At 45.7% G+C, this 20877-nt stretch overlaps 1 protein-coding gene across 1 annotated transcript in view; it reads right to left on the bottom strand.

Moving 5' to 3' along the window:
- NUDT5 (nudix hydrolase 5) overlaps positions 1–20877 on the bottom strand; it is a 30244-nt gene that overhangs the window by 6749 nt on the left and 2618 nt on the right. Inside the window, exons 2-5 of the mRNA XM_089311760.1 lie at positions 10253–10360; positions 8981–9048; positions 1653–1702; positions 345–452 (exon numbers count right to left, since the gene is read on the bottom strand). Of these exons, the coding sequence (XP_089167886.1) occupies positions 345–452; positions 1653–1702; positions 8981–9048; positions 10253–10315 (289 nt within the window). The 5' untranslated portion in view covers positions 10316–10360. The remainder of the gene's footprint in view (positions 1–344; positions 453–1652; positions 1703–8980; positions 9049–10252; positions 10361–20877) is intronic.

Below are 20877 nucleotides of genomic sequence, written 5' to 3'. Positions count from 1 at the left end.
TCTTGTCAAGGGAGGTTGGTTGAGACAGAAAAGAGAAGTTAATGTGGGGACAAGTAATTATTCAGGGGGTCTAGTGAGAGTGCCGTAGAGGGGGGATGGGCCATGGTTGGGAGGGGGGAGGGGAGCTGTTCCACTATGCCTGGCATTGCCTTCATGGGTTCACGGATCCCTGGAGTATGGCTTGTGCCTTGCAGAAGCCTCAAAATAGGAATGGTATGGCTGCACTTAGAACCACATGGATAGACAGAAAGGTGGTGGAGAGCCTAAGCACTTCCATTCTCGGGCTCTTCCGCAGGCTCAGGCCAGTCGTCCCAGGAGAAGCCATCTGGTGTCTGGTTTCTCACCTGCCGGGAACTCGAGACAGTAGCCTCCCATTGGCGGCCGGAACTGTTTCACCAGAACTATACACTCATAGTGAAGAGTTCTTTGCAGCACCGGGATGACCGCTACACCTGTCAGCAGGAAAGGAAACCAAGGAACATGTTTCACAAACTGTCACAATGCCAGCAACTGGTTTAGAACAATCTAACTAAAACCCTCAATCTTGGGAAACTCTGCATCCAAAATCTAACCTGTACTTGCTATTAGCAATAACAAGTTAAACTTAATCTACAACACTGGCAGTTAACTTTGCAAGCTATTCTCATTTTAAAATGTAAAGAAAAAAATAATCACACTTCTATGTCATCTGGATTTTCTTTTAGTTGTCACAATTTCATAAAAATCAAATCAAACACTTCTCACTAGGCCTAGGACACACAGTTTTCAGTCTACACTGATCTCTGCATGGAATAATTTCTCACCATGCAGCAGCTAGCTCGCTGGTGATGGTAAAGTGTTCTATGTGCTCTTAGATTTCCTTTCAGCAATAAATGGGTTCCATTCTTTGTGGCATATACTAACTAGACTGACTTCACTGTTTTAGGGTAAAAGACCTTTTTCTTCCCAGTTACTTGGCCTTAATCAAAACAAAACAAAAAACCCCCACTGGGTTCTGGAAGACACAAACCACCCAGGAGCAGTACTCAGCTCCCACTAAACCTTCCTCCAGCAGTTAAGAATGGCAGCTGCAGACGAGGCATTCGGTTCGCTTCCAGTAAAAACAGAGACCAACACCAAATGCAAAAAGAAAAGGGACAAACAAGAAGGACCTATGGCTCAACCTCCCCTGGACCAGCGCTGATTTTTCAGGACTGTTTCTGGGGTCTCTGCGGTCAAAGAGAGGGAAGGGAAAGTGAATTGAATAAATGGTCTTTTCCCCAATTCCACGTCCTCAACAAATGCTAAAGCACGTGGCCAATAACAGAAAGGTACGCCAAGTGATTTTCCCAACCGAAGGCCCTCACCTGGGTCCCCTGTACAGAGTACATGAACAGCAAGGATCTCCAGGAGTCCCAGCGTATCTAACAGTATGGGGCTGCACCCTGTATTCGTTCATGCTTGGCTTTAACTACTAGTACTTCTTCCCTCATACGCTTCTGAGCTTCGATAACAGAAGCCAGGAGTACTTATAAGGAAATCGTAATTGAGTTACACAGCACTGCAAACGCAAACAGATTTAAAGATAAAAGATAACTGGAGGTAGCCACATGAAATACCCCCCCACAATCACATGTGCTAGCTTCCTCTGCGAAGGCAGCTGTGGCTCGTACCATCGGCGGACTGTGCCTTCTTGGTTGTACGTTTCACTGTTTCCCAGGTTCTGTTGGGGCAGAGAAGAGAACGCTGGTTAGCGCTGAAGAAGACACTGTCCTTTGGCATCCATGTGCGACTGATGGACCAAACTCCACAAATGCGAGGCATGCAAATATGCTAACGATTCATGGCAAGAAGTTATCAATGACAAAGACCTATAGGAAACCAGTCAAATGGGCTTTTCCTACAGCCTCTGAAAGTTAAAAAGAAAGCTGCTGCCACCCGCCACCTCCCCTCGGGGTGCCATCTACGTAGGAAACCCGCTGGGCTTTGGTACCAATCTCGGTAAGTCATAAGTCAGTGCGTGAGCAGTGCAGCTGGTGCGTGCAGCTGTACAGGATATCAAGCAGGTGATGCAAATTAGGCCTCCAGGACAATTCCAGTCTTATCTCTAAGAACAAAAAGTACCATGCATGATGCGGAGTACCGAGATGGTTATTTATATAATTTAGATTTTTAAAGTCTATGACCTTAAAATTCAAGAATTAAGAAAAGTAGGACTTCCTCATTTATTAGTTGAAGCATTATTTAGAATTATCATTATTATTTTGAAGAATTATTTAATTAAGTGCTCTACTTTGTATGTGTGTGAGATCTTATCTAAGGTGGGGGGGGTCCCTAGGGGAAAAAGTGAGGCAAATAACAGCACATTGCAGCTCTCTTTTATGGCTTTATTCCTGGTTAGTGATTTGTTTCTGGCTGCACTTGCTACTTCAGTTTTTTTTTTTTTTTTTTTTGTCAATATCTGTGTTTTCCTACTTCCTCTCCTAGGAGCACTGGGCAGAGCTGTGCAGAAAATCCCGCCAGCGGCACAGTCACGCTGTTTAAAGGGGAAAGGGCCTCAGGAAGGGAAAGCACGTCTATCCCTTAAGTTAAAAGAACGGTGGTGAGAGGCAGGAGGAGAGAAGAGGACAACTTTAGACTCTCTTGTGAAGGGATCGAGATGCCTGGGTTGTTCCAAGGACTAGAATCAGAAAGCAGTCCCCATCTGGCCCCCGACACTACGAGTTATAAAATGTGCTCCTCTGAGGAGCCCTCTTCCCCCATCTGGTTGTGCCTAAGGTTTGGACCATGCTGCATGTATAGCAAGGCGAACAAAAACAAAATCAAAACCAAAAAACCCCACCTCTTCCAATCTTTAGTTTAAAAAAAGAAACAACAAAACACCAAACAAAAACTCTCTTCAAACTATAGATCTCACTGTATTGTCGCAGGACAAATACCTCAACGTGAACCTGTGAAAATCAGACAGACCAGTAGGACAACTCACAGCAGTCCACCATTCCTGTTAGTAGCCAGAAGCCAACCAATGCAAGTGTGATGAGCAAAGGGCACAGATCACAAGAGACAAAACACCTTTTGGCATAGCTGTCTGCTGCCTCTTAAGATTAGTCCTAAAGATTGAAGAAGACAGTGCTGGGAACAGCACTGACGGTCCCATCCCAAACACACTAGGAATCAGGGAAACAAAAAAAAAAAAAAAAAAAAAAAGAAAGAGTTGCATCAGTAGACAGGTAGAGGTTAAGATGAAGTAAATGAGTAGTAATGAACCATAAATTATGAGCACTAAGTTATAAATGCAGGTATAAGAAACACCGGAACAAGAATACCCTGTGAGAGCACCAGCGATCTTAAAGTGACTCAGAGATGTACATGGAATTGGGAGTCGGCAAAATCCTTACCTCCACCTGACTACCAGCTAAACCCAAAGCTACAACTGCCCGGAGACTGTTTTCTCGTTTGTAAAACACAGGAATGAGCGTGTCGTATCCAGTGCTTCCAGCTTGAGGATTCTGCTTCCAGCTAAATGACCCCATTCCTTAGTTGCCTGTGTTATGGGAGAGCCCCGTTTTGCCTCCTCCTCTCAAGTCCACCAAAGTGAGAAAGGAGAGGAACAGAGGATGGCCTCAGCACTATCTCCAGTGTCAATAAAAGGCCACACTATTACACTTCCAGGACTAATTCTTCATCCTCTTCTGTGAATGAGACAAGGGATTCTCTAGCTGCTCTTGTAGCCCTTGGATACATGCTTTTGTATCACAGAAAAAGGGAACATGTTTTATAAATTTATAAGTGATGGTCTACTGCAAAGGCAAGAGACCTGCATCGTTCAAAGCTTGACTGGTATGAAATACTGATGCTTTACCTAAGACCTCTTCGGATGCCAGGCTGAAGAGCTACCTATAGGAGTTAAACATGCTATAAATATGCTGTATAAATATGGTAGCTGGTAGAGATTTTTTTTTTATCTTTTTTATTTTGAAAAGCAGGGTCACTGGGGGTGGGGCAGGACATGGAGATGCCTGAGAATTGGCCAGGCCTGGGCCGGGCTGAAGCCTGGAACCAAGAACTTCATCTCATTTCCCATATGGGTAGCAAGGTCCCAAGTACTTGGGCTATCATCTGCTGCCCCAGGGTGTGCATGAGCAGAAGCTTGATCAGAAATGGAGATGGGACTTAGTCCCAGGCACTCCTACATGGGATGCAGGTGTCCCAAGCCAGTGGCTTAACTACTTGTTCAGACTAATTAGTGTAGAGAGCTAGCTATATTTTGTGTTATCAATTTTACAGAAAAAAGGGAACCAAACTCTTTCAGTATAAACTGTATTATAGGCTCTGAATATATGATATTTCAAAGTCTGTGGGAAAAATGGAATTAAAGGATTAATGTATTGTGGTGCATAAAATTTTGAAACCCATGCATAGTTTCTTCATAACATGCATTTTGCATGAGCTTTCTGAAATCCTGTATTTTTGCAAATATAAATACATGTGAACACACCGTGACCACATGTGAACACACCGTGACCCTTCAGGCAAGGGCCTTGCCACACTTCTGCATGGATTCGGCTCCTAACTCCTACTTATTTCATATTTAGATCTCCATACCAAATATACCTGATGTTTAAATAAGAGTTACTAGCCTTCCACTGTGTTGATAGATCATGATGTGCTCAGCTTTCTTACTTTGGGGTTTTAATTTAACAGCCTAAGGACATTCTAACATTTGTATGTTTCCTACAGCTTTCCAACACTGGGCCTTAAGGTTTTTTTATTTGTTTAGTAAATCACAAGTGGTTTAAACCACTGGCCAAGTCCATGTATTTTCTTTCTTCTTTTTTTAAAGGTTTATTTCATTTATTTGAAAGTCAGAGTTACAGAGAGAGGCAGAGAGAGAGAGAGAGAGAGGTCCTCCATCTGCTGGTCCACTCCCCAGATGGCTGCAATGGCCAGAGCTGAGCTGACCTGAAGCCAGGAGCCAGGAGCTTCCTCCAGGTCTCCCACGTGGGTGCAGTGGCCCAAGCACTTGGGCCATCTTCTACTGCTTTCCCAGGCCATAGCAGAGAGCTGGACTGGAAGTGGAGCAGGTGGGACCAGAACTGGCGCCCATATGGGATGCTGGCGCTTCAGGCGAGGGTTTAACCTACTTCGCCACAGCACTGGCCCCAAGTCCATGTATTTTCAACTTGATGACAGATTGGCCGGCGCTGCGGCTCACTAGGCTAATCCTCCGCACAGATCTGTTTCCACACAAAGGAAGCTAATATACTTCTAATGCACACTCTAATCTGACCACTTAGCACCTGCAGCCTTCATATTAATGTTTACATAACGTAATCTGGACAACCTTTTCATTTTCTCTTTATATTTATTTATATATATCATATATATTATTTATATATATTTATTTATTTAATTAAGTAAATACTTTATCCATTTTAATATTTTTTTCCTGATAGCTTATTTGCAAGCCAGAGAGAGAGAGAGAGAGAGAGAGAGGAGAGACAGAGAAAGGGAGGGGGTATGGAAGGACGGTGAGTGCTTCCATCCTCTGGTTCACATCCAAGATGCTTGTGATAGCTGTGAGTGGGCTGTACCAAAGCCAGGAGCCAGGAGCCAGGAGCCAGGAGCTCAGTCTGGGTCTCTCATGTGGGTAGCAGGAACCCAGTTACTTGAGCCAGCACCGCTGCCACCCATGTTTTGCACCAGCTGGAAGTTGGAGTCAGGAGCTGGGGCCGGGTACTGAACTTGATTACTGCTAGGTCATATGACTGCCCCCTGATGGTCTATAGTATCAAGATTACTAAAGGGCTGATGCCGTGGCTCACTTGGCTAATTCTCTGCCTGCGGCGCCAGCACCCTGGGTTCTCGTCCCAGTCGGGGCGCCGGATTTTGTCCCGGTTGCTCCTCTTCCAGTCCAGCTCTCTGCTGTGGCCCGGGAGTGCAGTGGAGGATGGCCCAAGTGCTTGGGCCCTGCACCCTCATGGGAGACCAGGAGGAAGCACCTGGCTCCTGGCTTCAGATCGGTGCGGTGCACTGGCCATAGCGGCCATTTAGGGAGTGAACCAACAGAAGGAAGACCTTTCTCTCTCTCTCTCTCTCTCTCTCACTGTCTAACTCTGCCTGTAAAAAAAAAAAAAAAAAAAAAAAAAAAAATTTCAGAAAACAGAAGAAAATGAGTCACTCACACAGATGCCTTTTTGCCTTTCTAGTCTTTTTTTTTTTTTTAATTAATGATTTATTTATTTATTTGAAAGGCAGAGTTAGAGAGAGAAAAGGAGAGACAGAGAGATACTCTATCTGCTGGTTCCCTCTGCAAATGTTGCAATGACCAGGGCTGGGCCAGGCTGAAGCCAGGAGCCTGGAATACCATCAGGGTTTCCCACATGGGTTCAGGGGCCCAAGCACTAGGACCATCTTCTACTGCTTTCCCAGGTAATTAGCAGGGAGCTAGATCAGAAGTGGAGAAGTTGGGATTTGTAGGTGGTAGCCTAACCCACTGCGCCACAAAGCTGTTCCCTCTAGCCTTTATTTTCTTTTTTTCTCTCCTCTCCCTTCCTCTCCTCTCCCTTCCTCTCCTCTCCCCTCCCCTCCCCTCCCCTCCCCTCCCCTCCCCTCCCCTCCCCTCCCCTCCTCTCCTCTCCTCTCCTCTCCTCTCCTCTCCTCTCCTCTCAGCAGTGGAGAAGTTGGGATTTGTAGGTGCTAGCCTAACCTACTGTGCCACAAAGCTGTTCCCTCTAGCCTTTACTTTCTTCCTCTCCTCTCCTCTCCTCTCCTCTCCTCTCCTCTCCTCTCCTCTCCTCTCCTCTCCTCTCCTCTCTTCTCTTTTCTCGATTTCTTTGTTTCTTTATTTGAAAGGCAGAGTTACAGAGAGGCAGAGGCAGAGAGAGAGAGAGAGAGCAAGAGGTCTTCCATCTGCTGCTTCACTCCCCAAGTGGCCGCAACGGCTGGAGCTGTGCCAATCTAAAGCCAGGAGCCAGGATCTTCTTCTGGGTCTCCCACGTGGGTGTAGGAGCCCAAGGACCTGGGCCATCTTCCATTGCTCTCCCAGGCCAAAGCAGAGAGCTGGATGGGAGAGGAGCAGCCGGGACTTGAACCAGCGCCCATAAGGGATGCCGGTACTGCAGGCTGCGACTTTACCCACTATGCCACAGCACCAGCCCCTCTAGCCTTTTTTTATACATTACTTTACAGAGATTACAAAGCATTTATAAAAATTTGTATTGTCAAGTTTTATTTATTTTTATTTACTTATTATTTTCACATATTGCCAAGTTGTCTTCATAATTTGCTTTTTAGATGGCAGCATAGATTTTATCAAATAAACTAGCTATAAAAATTTCCTTATTTAAAAAAAGTTCAAGTTGCTTTCAATTTTTTTGTTTTTTAAAATTTGATGAACGATTTTCATGTATAAACTTGATTCCAAATAATTTTCTTGGCACATCTGCAGACATAGTATTATTAGGTCAACTCATTTAGTATCTCTATGCCTACTGACATGTATTATGAAAAATGCTTTACAAAATGTCTTTTTTTTCCAATTTACATTTCTGAGTAAATCGCTAGTTCTTCTAATTTAAAGATTAATGATTTGTTTTACTAGAAGGAAGCAGCATGTACTGTGAATTATGCTGACACCTTATCACCTAAAATTTGGATTGGCTCAAAAGTTTTGAGTTTGGGGCTGGCACTGTGGCATAGCAGGTAAAGCCGCTGCCTGTGGTGCCAGCATCCTATATAGGTGCCAGCTTGAGTCCCAGCTGCTCCACTTCTGATCTGGCTCTGTGCTCTGGGAAAGCAGTAGAAGATGGCCCAAGTCCTTGGGCCCCTGCACCCGCGTGGGAGACCCAGAAGAAGCTCCTGGCTCCTGGCTTCAGATGGGCACAGCTCCAGCCGTTGCAGCCAATTGTGGAGTGAACCAGAGGATGGAAGACCTCTCTCTCTCTCTTTCTCTCTCTGCCTCTCCTTCTCTCTGTGTTAACTCTGACTTTCAAATAAATAAATTAGTCTTTTAAAAAAAAGTTCTGGGTTCACATTAGTCTACTTAGGGACAATGGTGTCAAAATAATACCTCATTATTTACTGTTACAAATTTAGGCCGGCGCCGCGGCTCACTAGGCTAATCCTCCGCCTAGCGGCGCCGGCACACCGGGTTCTAGTCCCGGTCGGGGCGCCGGATTCTGTCCCGGTTGCCCCTCTTCCAGGCCAGCCCTCTGCTGTGGCCAGGGAGTGCAGTGGAGGATGGCCCAGGTGCTTGGGCCCTGCACCCCATGGGAGACCAGGAAAAGCACCTGGCTCCTGGCTCCTGCCATCGGATCAGCGCGGTGCGCCGGCCGCGGGGGCCATTGGAGGGTGAACCAACGGCAAAAGGAAGACCTTTCTCTCTGTCTCTCTCTCTCACTGTCCACTCTGCCTGTCAAAACAAAAACAAAAAACAAACAAACAAACAAAAAAATTTATAACCCACATTTTATTCACAGATTATAAATTATTCAAATGTCCTAGCAATAGAAAAACAGCTAGGTTCCAGCGCTATAGCACAGCAGGTTATGTTGCCAGCTGCAGCGCCAGCATCCCATAGGGGCGCCAGTTTGAATTCTGACTGCTCTACTTCCAATCCAGCTCCCTGCTAATGTGCCTGGGAAAGCAACAGAGCATGGTCCAAGTGCTTGGGCCCCTGAATCCACGTGGAAGACCCGATGAAGCTCCTGGCTCTTGGCTTTGGCCTGGCCCAGCCCTGGCCATTTCAGCCATTTGAGGACTGAACCAGCAGATAAAAGACCAGACCTCTCTCTCTCTGTCTCTCCCTCTCTCTCTGTAACTCTGCCTTTCAAATAAAATAAAATAAATCTTAAAAAGAAAAGAAAAGAAAGATAAACAGCTGAAGTAGATCTCTTATTTAAAACAGTTAATGAGGAAAACAACAAAATATATCCAGACACTCAGATGAAACCCTGAGAACCCAAATACTGAATGTTTTACAAGGAAAAAAAAAGTTTACCGAGTTTTACCAGTAGGATCCAGGTAAGTTGTTTTTTCAAGCTTGACCCATTTTCCTTCTGAAATTAACTAAAAGGAGATCACATAGTAAGTTGGGAAACTTTCAAACCAAGTTGATTTTTATCTACAATTATTTTTTTTTTTCAGATTTTCTCTATGTGGCCCCTTCCCCTAATAATTACGTTTTTCTCCCAAGTAACTATGGGCACATTTTCAGGTTCACAGCAAGTGTTCAATGTTGTTTTTCTGAAAGGTAGATCTGCTATTTTGAAGTCCTGAGGTAGTAAGGAAAGGGGAAAAGAAATGACCACTTACAAAATCTCCTGGGAGAGGGCGGAGGGGGTCAGTGTGTGGGTGTGCAGGGGTGAGGGCTCTTTGGGGCGCTCCTAATGGTGCGTCCCGACCTGGGTGCCAGCCTCGCGAGTGTGTCTAGTGGTATTCCCTATCAATGATCACACAGGAGACACACTGTGGGAAAAAGCCAGTCAGTGACTCAGCATCCCACCATGACTCGAGTGCTTCCCAGGGTTGTTGGGCCTGGACCATGGGGAGCTGTGAGCACGAGGACGAACTCGCTTAAGGCACTACACTGAACGGACAGGCAAGCTTCACTGTGTACATACAGCAGTCGCCTTTCTCTTACTCTCCTATCTCCAACATTCTGCCAGCAGCAACCCAATAATTAGCAGCAGATCTGCTCACAGACAACATGCAAAGACCCTAAATCAAAAAGATGCCCAGAAAGGTGTCGAGATCAGAGTTGAAGAATTTAAAATTGAGCCACTGCAATCAATGGTTCTTTCAAGAAGAAAACTTTTTAAAAGCTGACGTGAATGATGTGTAAGATTTTACAGTAGTTCTAGAACTTGCTGGAATTTAGACTGTAATTAACAATTCAGGTTTTACTGTTCTTATACATGTTGGGACCATACTGGCTCAGATATGATAATGAAATTGGAAACGTCTAAGTCTTAAAACCCACATGTTATTTATTCTTCTATCTAGGAAAACTTTTAATAAGAATTAACAATTCTTCTATCAAGAGCCAACACGTACGTACAGTCCTGATTTCAGTAATGCATATAACTAGGGATATACTCCTGCTCCCATGTAAGAGCAAAAAGGGTATGAGCCCTTAAGAGGAGTAGGAGAAATGTTTAAAAACCATCCAGAATGAGAAACACTCATTTGAAACAACAAACTGCTTGGGCATTTCTTTTAAACTCAGATTTATGTGGGAGACGGGAAAGGAAGGTGAAAAAATAAGTTATACCTCCTCTGAAATAATACACTGTTTGACATTCTGAGTAGAATCTGTTGCTTCTTGATTTTCCATGTCCAAACTGCCCGGTCTTTATAGGCCTCAGGCAAGCTGTTCACGCTGTAAGACAATGAGAGCTGTTAAACTTTTCTTTTCTTTCTTTCTTTTTTTTTTTTTTTTAAGATTCATTTATTTATTTGAAAGTCGGAGCTACACAGAGAGAGAAGGAGAGGCAGAGAGAGAGAGAGACAGAGAAAGAGAGGTCTTCCATTCATTGGTTCACTCCCCAATTGGCCGCAACAGCCAGAGCTGTACTTATCCGAAGCCAGGAGCCAGGAACTTCTTCTGGGTCTCCCATGTGGGTGCAGGGGCCCAAGGATTTGGGCCATCTTCTACTGTTTTCCCAGGCCATAGCAGAGAGCTGGATCAGAAGTGGAGCAGCTGGGTCTTGAACTGGTGCCCACATGGGATGGCAGCACTGCAAGCGGCAGCCTTACCTGCTATGTCACAGTGCCTGCCCCTATAGTATTTTTCGAAATCACACGTGTGTCCATATGCTATTGGTAAAAGTACTTTAAGTGGGGGCTGGTGCTGTGGCGTAGTAGGTTAAGTTGCTACCTGCATCACTGGCATCTCTTCTGGTTCATGTCCTGTCTGCTCCCCTTCCAATCCAGCTCCCTGCTAATGGCTTAGAAAAAGCAGCAGAAGCTGGCCCAAGTGTTGGGGCCCCTGCCACCAATGTGGGAGCCAGAGGGAAGAAGTTCCTGGCTCCTGGCTTTTGGCCTGGCCCAGCCCTGGCCATTGTGGCCATATAGGGAGTAAACCATATATGGAAGAACACACACACACACTCTCTCTCTCAACTCTTTCAAAATAAATAAATCTTTTTTTTTTTTAAAAAAAGTACTCAAATGGCAAAAAAAAAATTCATATATCATCAAAAATTTCTTCGATGTATTTGGGGGAACTTCCCCAGATGGAAAAGTAAAAACATGGACCTTTGAAACACTGGGAAAAGAACTTATTCAATCCAACAAGTTTGTTTGTTGCATGTATAGGCCCTTAGATACATCCTTCATCAGCTATGTTTAAAAAATAATTATTCACTTGGAGCTGACATTGTGGTACAGCCGGTAAAGCCACCGCCTTTGATGCCAGCATCCCATATGAGCATTGGTTTAAGTCCTGGCTGCTCTGTTTCCTATCCAGCTCCCTGCTAATGTGCCTGGGAAAGCAGCGGAAGATGGCCCCAGTGCTTGGGTCTCTGCCAACCACACGGGAGATCCAGATGGAGCCCCAGGATCCTGGCTTTGGTCTGGGCAAGCTCCAGCCCTTACAGCCATTTGGGGGAGTAAACCAGCAGATAAAAGAACTCTGTCTCTTCCCTCTCTCTTTCAAATGAAAAAAAAAATTATTTATTGATTTCAAAGGCAAAGTGACAGAGAAAGCTTCTATCCACTGGTTCACTTCCCAAATGGCTTCAACAGTCATATCTGAGCCAGGCCAAAGCCAGGAGCCAGAACTCCATCCTGATCTCCCACACATGTGGCAGTGGCCCAAACACTTGTGCCATCATCCACTACTTTCCCAGGCACATTAGCAGGGAGCTGGATAAGAAGCTGGATAAGAAGCCTCAAGGCTGGCGCCGTGGCTCAATAGGCTAATCCTCCGCCTGTGGCGCCGGCACACCGGGTTCCAGTCCCGGTCGGGGTGCTGGATTCTGTCCTGGTTGCCCCTCTTCCAGGCCAGCTCTCTGCTGTGGCCAGGGAGTGCAGTGGAGGATGGCCCAAGTGCTTGGGCCCCGCACCCCATGGGAGACCAGGAGAAGCACCTGGCTCCTGCCATCGGATCAGTGCAGTGCGCCGGCCGCAGTGCGCCGGCTGCGGCGGCCATTGGAGGGTGAACCAACGGCAAAGGAAGACCTTTCTCTCTGTCTCTCTCTCTCACTGTCCACTCTGCCTGTCAGAGAAAAAAAAAAAAAAAAAAAAAAAGAAGCTGGTACTTGAACCAATGCTCCAATACAGGATGTCAGCATTGCAGGATGTCGGCATTGCAAGGTGCAGCTTAACCTCACTGCGCCACAAAATCAGACCCCTTCATCAGAGTTTTTGACTCCAAATCTCAGTGTCTCCTTGGGGGTGCAGTAGAAAGACTATACCACTTTCCAAGCCTACCCCTCAACAACTATCTGCTACCAACATTTTACAGCCAAGGTTTTTACATAGCTGTTGGTGCTCACTATTCTACCTCCAATTTAAGCCCCGCTCACTCTTTTAATGCAGGGGTGGGGAACGTCTGGCCTGTGGGTCAAATAAGCACTGTGCAATCATTTGGCCTGCAAGGTGGGACTCACAATAAATCTATAGCAGGCTAATTTTTAAGCTGATGATTTTGTGTGGCCAGCAAGTGATGTATAAATATTCAAATGGCCCTTGGCAGAAAAAAAAGCAAAGGTTTCCCCACCCCCACAAAAGTCATGGTACATGGACTTTACTACTTTGCTCATTTGAAGGCAAAGTTCATTGGCATGAAATACATTCGTAGTATCGTGTCCCATTTAAGTTTCAGCCTATATCAAAGTCACAGCTGCAGACAGCTAGTGCCTCAAGGTCCTTATGAAGAGGGCAGGCCCTATCCCATTTGATGCACCGGGGCTTTCTCTTTCATTGTTCATTCCCTTATTTTTTGGACACTACCTATCGCCTAGCCTCACAGGTGACTAATAATCTGGCTGCATACAGAATCCTAGGCTGGAAACAACTTCCTGTCAGAAAGTCAGAGGCATTGCTTCTGGTTTGGCTGTTGAAAAGCTTCTGGTTCTGAAGCCTTTTGCATGTGACTTGTTTTCTTTTTCTTTTTCTTTTTTCTTTTTCTTTTCTTTTTTTTTTTTTTGACAGGCAGAGTGGACAGTGAGAGAGAGACAGAGAGAAAGGTCTTCCTTTTGCTGTTGGTTCACCCTCCAATGGCCGCCACGGCTGGCACGCTGCAGCTGGCGAACTGCGCCGATCCGAAGGCAGGAGCCAGGTGCTTTTCCTGGTCTCCCATGGGGTGCAGGGGCCCAAGCACTTGGGCCATCCTCCACTGCACTCCCTGGCCACAGCAGAGAGCTGGCCTGGAAGAGGGGCAACCGGGACAGAATCCGGCACCCCGACCGGGACTAGAACCCGGCGTGCCAGCGTTGCTAGGTGGAGGATTAGCCTATTGAGCCACGGCGCCAGCCGACTTGTTTTCTTGTACTAGTGAGCAGCATGTAGTTGAGTCAGGTCTTCATGTTGATGTTACGCTAGTAAGCACAATACAGTCTGGAAGGGTCACACTGTACTTCTTTGTGGGAACTTTTCTTGAATTACTTCACTGATAATTTTTCCCCTTCCAATTTTCTCCTCCTTTTTTTTTTTTTCAAGTACTGTTTTGTTTTTTTTTAAAGCTGTTGGACTATCTGAAAGGACCCTGTGTCTAATTATTTTCATTCCTGTTTTCTATTTCCTTGTTGTTTTATCTACAGTTCTCAATGGCTATTCTAATCATCCACTACTCTTCAATTCCATAGTTCCCTAACCTACCCTACTGCCTAACTCTATCTTCAGAGAAAATACATACCATCAAGCATCAACTCTCTTACCCACTGTCTTAGAGGAGAAAGGGTCTTTGCCCTTTGTTTCTTTTAGGACCCAAAATGCTAATTATATCACTCATCAAAATCTTCCACTTTTACCCCAGATCCCTCTCCTAAAATAGATCATGAACAGAACTACCAGTTAATATTCATAAATCATCTTTTCTAGACAAATACCTGATTGAGTATCTTAGGAAATCTGGCTAAAATGCCTGTAGTGGGCCCATTAAAATAAGAGAAGGTGCAAGAATGCAACAGGGGGCAGAACAGACACAGATCTCTCTGTGGCAGAAAGGGAGGAAAGGAGACAGAGTGAAGAGCAATCCATAACATTTACGTCAAGTCAGGAATGGGTGCTTGGCCTCGCAGTTAGGAAGCCTGCAGCCCACTTCTGGCTCCCCATTGCAGCTTCCTGCCCTTGCAAATCTTAGGAGGCAGCAGTTGACATCACAAGTGAGTGGGTCCCTGCCTTCCACGTGGGAGACCTGGACTGGATGCCTGGCTCCTGGCTTCCGGCCCAGCCCAGCACTAGCCTCTGTTGGCAACTGAGGAGTACATCAAAGATTGGGAGTGCTTTCCCTCTCTGTCTCTACTTCTCAAAAAAAAATTTTTTTATATCAGCTGACTTGGAAGTTTCATGAAGAAAGATTAAGAAGGATAAGAAGAGTGTGAAAGATCTGTGTGTGCACATGGAGGGTTACGGGTAAGAGTAATCACATAAGACCTCTTAATTTGGCGGCATCTGAACAAGTATTCAAAAGTAATAAGGAAGTAAGTTACACTCTTTTTTTTTTAATTTTTATTTGACATGTAAAGTTATAGACAGTGAGAGAGAGACGGAGAGAAAGGTCTTCCTTCTGTTGGTTCACTCCCCTAATGGCCGCTACAGCCGGCGTTGTGCAGAACCGAAGCCAGGAGCCAGGTGCCTCCTTCTGGTCTCCCATGCAGGTGCAGGGCCCAAGGACCTGGGCCATCCTCCACTGCCTTCCCAGGCCACAGCAGAGAGCTGGACTGGAAGAGGAGCAACCAGGACTAGAACCCGGGGTGCCGGCAGAGGATTAGCCAAGTGAGCCACGGCACCAGCCAAGTTACATTGTTAAACATTTCGAGATGGGGTGACTATCTGGCCTATAAGTTGGGATGCTGGTGGGATGTGTATCCCACATTGGAATAACTGGGTTTGATTTCTGGTTCTGCTCCTGATTCCATCTGCCCATTGATGGGGACTCTGAGAGGCAGTGATTACTCCAGTAACTGGGTTCCTGCCACCAGTGTGGGAAACCTGGACTGAGTTCCTATTGCTGGCTTCCACCTTGCCCCAGCCCCAGGCACTGCAGGCACTTGGAGAGTAGATCAGTGATGGGGGTTCCTTCACTCATGGTAGCTCAAGGAAGTAAATTGGAATTTTAAGAAGTTTACCAGGGGGTCGGTGTTGTAGTGTAACAGGTTACACCGCCACCTGCAGTGCTGGCATCCTGTATGGGCACCAGTTCAAGTCCTGGCTGCTCCACTTCTGATCTAGCTCCCTGCTAATGTGTCTGGGAAGCAGCAGAGGATGGTCCAAGTCCTTGGGCCCCTACACCTACATTGGAGACCTGGATGAAGCTCCTGGGTCCTGGCTTCAGCCTGGTCCAGCCCTAGCCATTGTGGCCATTTGGGGAGTAAACCAACAGATAGATCAATCTCTCTCTCTTTCTCTCTCCCTCCCTCTCTCTCTCTCTCCCTCTCTCTCTCTGTTTCTTCCAAATGAATAAAATAAATCTTTTAAAAAAAGAAAAGTTTACCAGAAAAAAACAGCATACATTTAGAGACAGCAGGTTGAAACCTATATCCTCAATAAGAGATCAGGCAGTTATTCCTTTGAAAGTATTCCTAGATGATAAATGATCAGGTTAACTTTTTTATTTTCAAAGAATTATTTTATTTATTTGAAAGACAGAGTTACAGAGAGAAGTAGAGCCAGGAGAAGAGAGAAAGAGAGAGAGAGAGAGAGACAGACAGACAGACATCTTCCATTCCGCTGGTTCACTCCCCAAATGACCGCAACAGCCAGAGCCAAGCTTCTCCGAAGCCAGGAGCCAGGAGCTTCTTCCGTGTCTCCCACATGGGTGCACAGGCCCAAGGAGTTGGGCCAACTTCTACTGCTTTCCTGGGCCATAGCAGAGAGCTGGATTGGAAGAGGAGCAGCCGAGACTCGAACTGGTGCCCATATGGAATGCTGGTGCTGCAAGCTGGGGCTTTAACCTGCTGTACCACCGTGCCAGCCCCTCAGGTAAGCTTTTAACTGGCATTGGTTGAAACAAATAGCTTACATTATTATATGCAATCAAAGTGTTTCCTGACCCAGAGGAAAACTAATCAAAGGCAGAAAACCAGTGCTCAGCTACCTGTCTCTACGTGTACGCTCTACATCCACATAAAAGAACAGAACAGAACTTAGATTTTTATCTTCTATCCATTCCCTTCTATTAATAACACACACATCAGAGAAAGAAAACATCTGATGCAAAGATAACTTTTGATTCTAACACGCAAGAGAAAACTTGCAAGCTAGCAAGCTTGCCTATTTGGTGCACAAAATCATGTCTAGAATGGTATAATATACTTGGATTAAATTTCTACCTCCTGTTTAAAAGCGACCCTCTAACACGAAGAAACTTTTCTGTGAATACACAAACTTCTAAAAATACAAGGAAGTGCAGTCCTCAAAAGGAGTGCCAAGGGGGCTGGAGCTGTGACACAGAGGGTAAAGCTGCTGCCTGTGGTGCCAGGATCCCATATGGGTGCTGGTTCAAGACCTGGCTGCTCCACTTCCGGTCCAGCTCTCTGCTATGGCCTGGGAAAGCTGAAGATGGCCCAAATGTTTGGACCCCTGCACCTGTGTGGGAGGCCCAGAGGAAGGTCCTGTCTCCCGGCTTTGGATGGGCTCAGCTCTGTCTGTTGTAGCTGTCTGGAGAGTGAACCCTCGGACGGAGGACCTCTCTCTCTCTCTGCCTCTGCCTCCTTTAACTCTGCCTTTCAAATAAATAAATAAATATCTTAAAAAAAAAAACTACCAAAAGATATGCAAGAACCAGATGCCCTCTAACTTCCTCTATGAAAAACATACTTACGCTAGATTCCCAGAAACTCCAAGCAAAATGGTCCGAAAGATGAAAGAATACTATTTTGAATGATAGTTCCTCATCTGCTACTCTTCACTTAGCCAAGTTAGTCAAAAGGTCTACCGAGTGAGGAGCAGGTGCTTAGCCCAGGTTAAGACCCTGTGTCCCATATGGATTCCAGGCTCTGGCTCCTGACTCCAGCTTCCAGGCAGTGCAGAGCCTGGGAGACAGCGGTGAGGGTTCAAGTAACTGGGTTTCAGCCAGCCATGTGGGACACCTGGATTGCATTCCTGGTTCTCCTGTGACTCCTGGCTCAGACCCATCTGAGGAGTGAACCTGTGCTGTGTCACCATCTCTTAGTCTCTACACTGCAACTCTCAAACAAGGAAAAAAAAAAAAAGTCTGAAGATTGATCTACACAGCAATCATCAGTCAGCTTATTAAGCTCTAACACAGGTTTTTTTTAAAAGACTGTATTTAGGCTACAATGTTAGTGAGTTAGGAGTAAAAAACCAAGTTAGACATAAATTACTAGGAAATAATAAATAAATAAAGAGGACTAGGGCTTCCTTAGGGGTAATACTTGGACCGGAACCAGTCCCACGGGGAAGCAGGATTCTGTGGCAATCTACAGAGTATAAAGAATAATAATAATAGCCGGCGCCGTGGCTCATTAGGCTAATCCTCCGCCTTGCGGCACCGGCACACTGGGTTCTAGTCCCGGTCGGGGCGCCGGATTCTGTCCCGGTTGCCCCTCTTCCAGGCCAGCTCTCTGCTGTGGCCAGGGAGTGCAGTGGAGGATGGCCCAAGTGCTTGGGCCCCGCACCCCATGGGAGACCAGGAGAAGCACCTGGCTCCTGCCATCGGATCAGCGCGGTACGCCGGCCGCAACGCACTGGCCGTGGCGGCCATTGGAGGGTGAACCAATGGCAAAGGAAGACCTTTCTCTCTATCTCTCTCTCTCACTGTCCACTCTGCCTGTCAAAAAAAAAAAAAAAATAATAATAATAATAATAATAAAAGTGACTAACAAGTGATTTCAGAAGTATACTCTTTGGTACAAGATCCCTGAAATTTTTCAGATGGACTATAAAAGTGCCTCAGAAAATAGCACTGAAACAGAAGGTTTTTGTTGTTGTTGTTTGTTTTTGCACCATTTCAAAACCAGAAGCCACAGTGGTGCCACTTGGAGATAGAGCCAACAGGCAAGGTGCTGCAGAAACACAGTGAGGAGGCTGAAGGTCTAGGCTGTGTGCTCCACTGTCTCCACGACTGGACTCAGTGCTATTTCAAGGTTTCTAAGCAAAGTTGAATTTGAATGTCATCCATTTCATTTGCTAGGATCTACACTCACTTATATTGCCAGTAAGTGTAGTTTGTTTAAAAGATATTGCAATGTTAAGCGTTCCACAATTTCATCTATAACTGTCCTTAGTCCTCACAGTCACAACTGTTTTAATTCACATAACCTATTTTAACTCTGTTCAGTTTGAACACTGAAGGTCTATGACACGTGGGTGCGTAATTTTCCAGGGTGCCTGCTTAGTGGCTGGCAGAAGTCTACAGCTCCGTGAGCACGTGCGATGGAAAAGTCTGAGTTACAGACTTGGCACAAACTGACCACTGTGCCCGCCCTTGAGCATCCTTCAGCTTAGCAAGCCAATCAGATGAACAAAAGCCTGCCATAGAGGACATAAAACCTGGGTGTTTGAAAAGAGGGACAAATCACATCCGCTTGGAGACAATGAGGAAAATGGTCAAGCCTTGTAAAAGTTCAATATTAAAATACGATTTACAGAACAAAGCAGGGACAACATTCTGACTAGAAGGAACCCATAAACAAAGGCAGAGATTCCAGCTGGGGCAAGGTTGAGAAATATGAGTTTGGCAATCTCCGGTTCTCAACCTCTCTGACCCCTGCGTCCCCCGCCACCAGAGAAAACCTTGTGAAATGGATGTGAACATTTGCAGACCATTTTAAAGTGCACGCACAAATTCGGCTGGATCCCTGAATTTAAAGGGAGGGGAAGCACAAAACTGGTGTGCCACAAACTCCTGTTGCTATATAAGCTAGTTTTGGGGTTAAGCAACAAGGACAACCCTCTACTGAAGGTGAGCATGCTAAATGATTTCTCACCATCTTGGATATTTAGTATTACAGCAACTGGGTAAGAGTTCAGTGGGAGTTAAGACTCAAGAAGTTAGAAACTGAGAACTCCAAGGCCAGGCTGTGGAGGCTGCACTTGGTCCCACTGTCCAATGATGAGCATATCTGAATCCCTGCAGGTTGCTGAGGCCGTGCAGGGAGATGGAAATCGTAACAAGACATCGTACGTTGGCAAGGCTCTCCCTGATAAAATCCAAGTTTTGTACGCGAGAGCAAACCAAGGAACTCAGACAGATAAAAGGTGCAGGAGCTCAAACCATAAGCAAAGAGGCAATCGGAACAGTTTAAAAGTTGAATAGAGAGACCAACATGGCACTCTGAAAGAAATTAAGCGGGGGAGGAGATCAAAGTTTTGCAGAAATAACTTATGTTGTGATTGTATGGGTACAGTCAAGGAACGAATTAGGCAAGTTTAAGATGTCAGCCTATGTTCTGTCAGTATAATTACATAGACAACCACTTGATTTAAAAGGAACTATGAACCAATTAGAAAAGTTATACTGAATAATTTTGGTTATAGTCATGATATTTAAAATTTCCATTTAACTATTTATTTGAGAGGAAGAAACAAAAAGAGAGAGCTCCCCTCATTCACTGGTTTACTCCCTAAATGTCCACAACAGCTGGGGCTGGGCCAGGTCCAAACTGGGAGCCAGGAATTCAATGAAGGTTTCTCCCATGGGTGGCAAAGGCTGAGTCACCATCTGCTGCTTCCCAGGGCCAGCTTTAGCAGGTAGCTAGAAATGGAAGCTGAGACTTCAACCCAGGAACTCTGATATGGAATGCTGATAGGTGTCCTAGTCAGCATCTTTTTTTTTTTTTTTAATTAATTATTTATTTAATTCACTTGAAAGGCAGAGACACAGGAGATCTTCCATCTGCTGTTTCACTTTCCAAGTACCTGTAACAGTCAGGGGTTGGCCAGGTCGAAGCAGGAGTGTGGAACTCAATCCAGGTCTCCTATGTGTGTGGCAGGGACCCAATTACATGGCCATTCCTGCTTTCTTCCAGAGCTGGACTGGGGAACAGAGCTGGGACTTGAACCCAGGGACTGGGATACTGGCCGTGAGCATTTTAAGCAGTGTCTTTCTTTCTTTCTTTTCTTTTCTTTTCTTTTTTTTTTTTTTTTTTTGGCCAGGCAGAGTTAGACAATGAGAGAGAGACAGAGAGAGAGAGTTATAGACAATGAGAGAGAAATAGAGAGAAAAGTCTTCCTTCCATTGGTTCACTCCCCTAATGGCCACCATGGCCAGCGCTGCACTGATCTGAAGCCAGGAGCCGGGTACTTCCTCCTGGTCTCCCATGTGGGTGCAGGGACCCAAGCACTTAGGCCATCCTCCGCTGCCCTCCCGGGCCACAGCAGAGAGCTGGACTGGAAGAGGAGCAACTGGGACTAGTACCTGGTGCCCCAACTGGGACTAGAACCCGGGGTGCCTGCGCCACAGGTGGAGGATTAGCCAAGTGAGCCATGGTGCCGGCTAAGCAGTGTCTTAACAACAAGGCCAAATGCCTACACCAATTTCATTTCTGAAGATAATATTCTGATTAATTCTTCTCTTGTAATCATTCATGGTAGAATCTTGGATTCCCTTAAGTAACCTTTTATTTGCTGGCATACATTCTCAGGTAATAAAGACTACCTATAACTTGATAAGGATGAAAAACCACTCTGAGATTTGTGTGCGTGTTCCTCTTCTGGCAGATGTAGGGTTGGGTGGGCACGAATGGAACTAACTTTTATTGAGAGTCT

Source organism: Oryctolagus cuniculus, chromosome 13 (genome assembly GCF_051225735.1).
Source record: "Oryctolagus cuniculus isolate XC-2025 breed Fujian yellow rabbit chromosome 13, ASM5122573v1, whole genome shotgun sequence".
NCBI classification, from domain to species: domain Eukaryota; kingdom Metazoa; phylum Chordata; class Mammalia; order Lagomorpha; family Leporidae; genus Oryctolagus; species Oryctolagus cuniculus.
The sequence above is the reverse complement of the archived record's forward strand: the minus strand, read 5'-3'. Positions and strand labels throughout refer to the sequence as shown.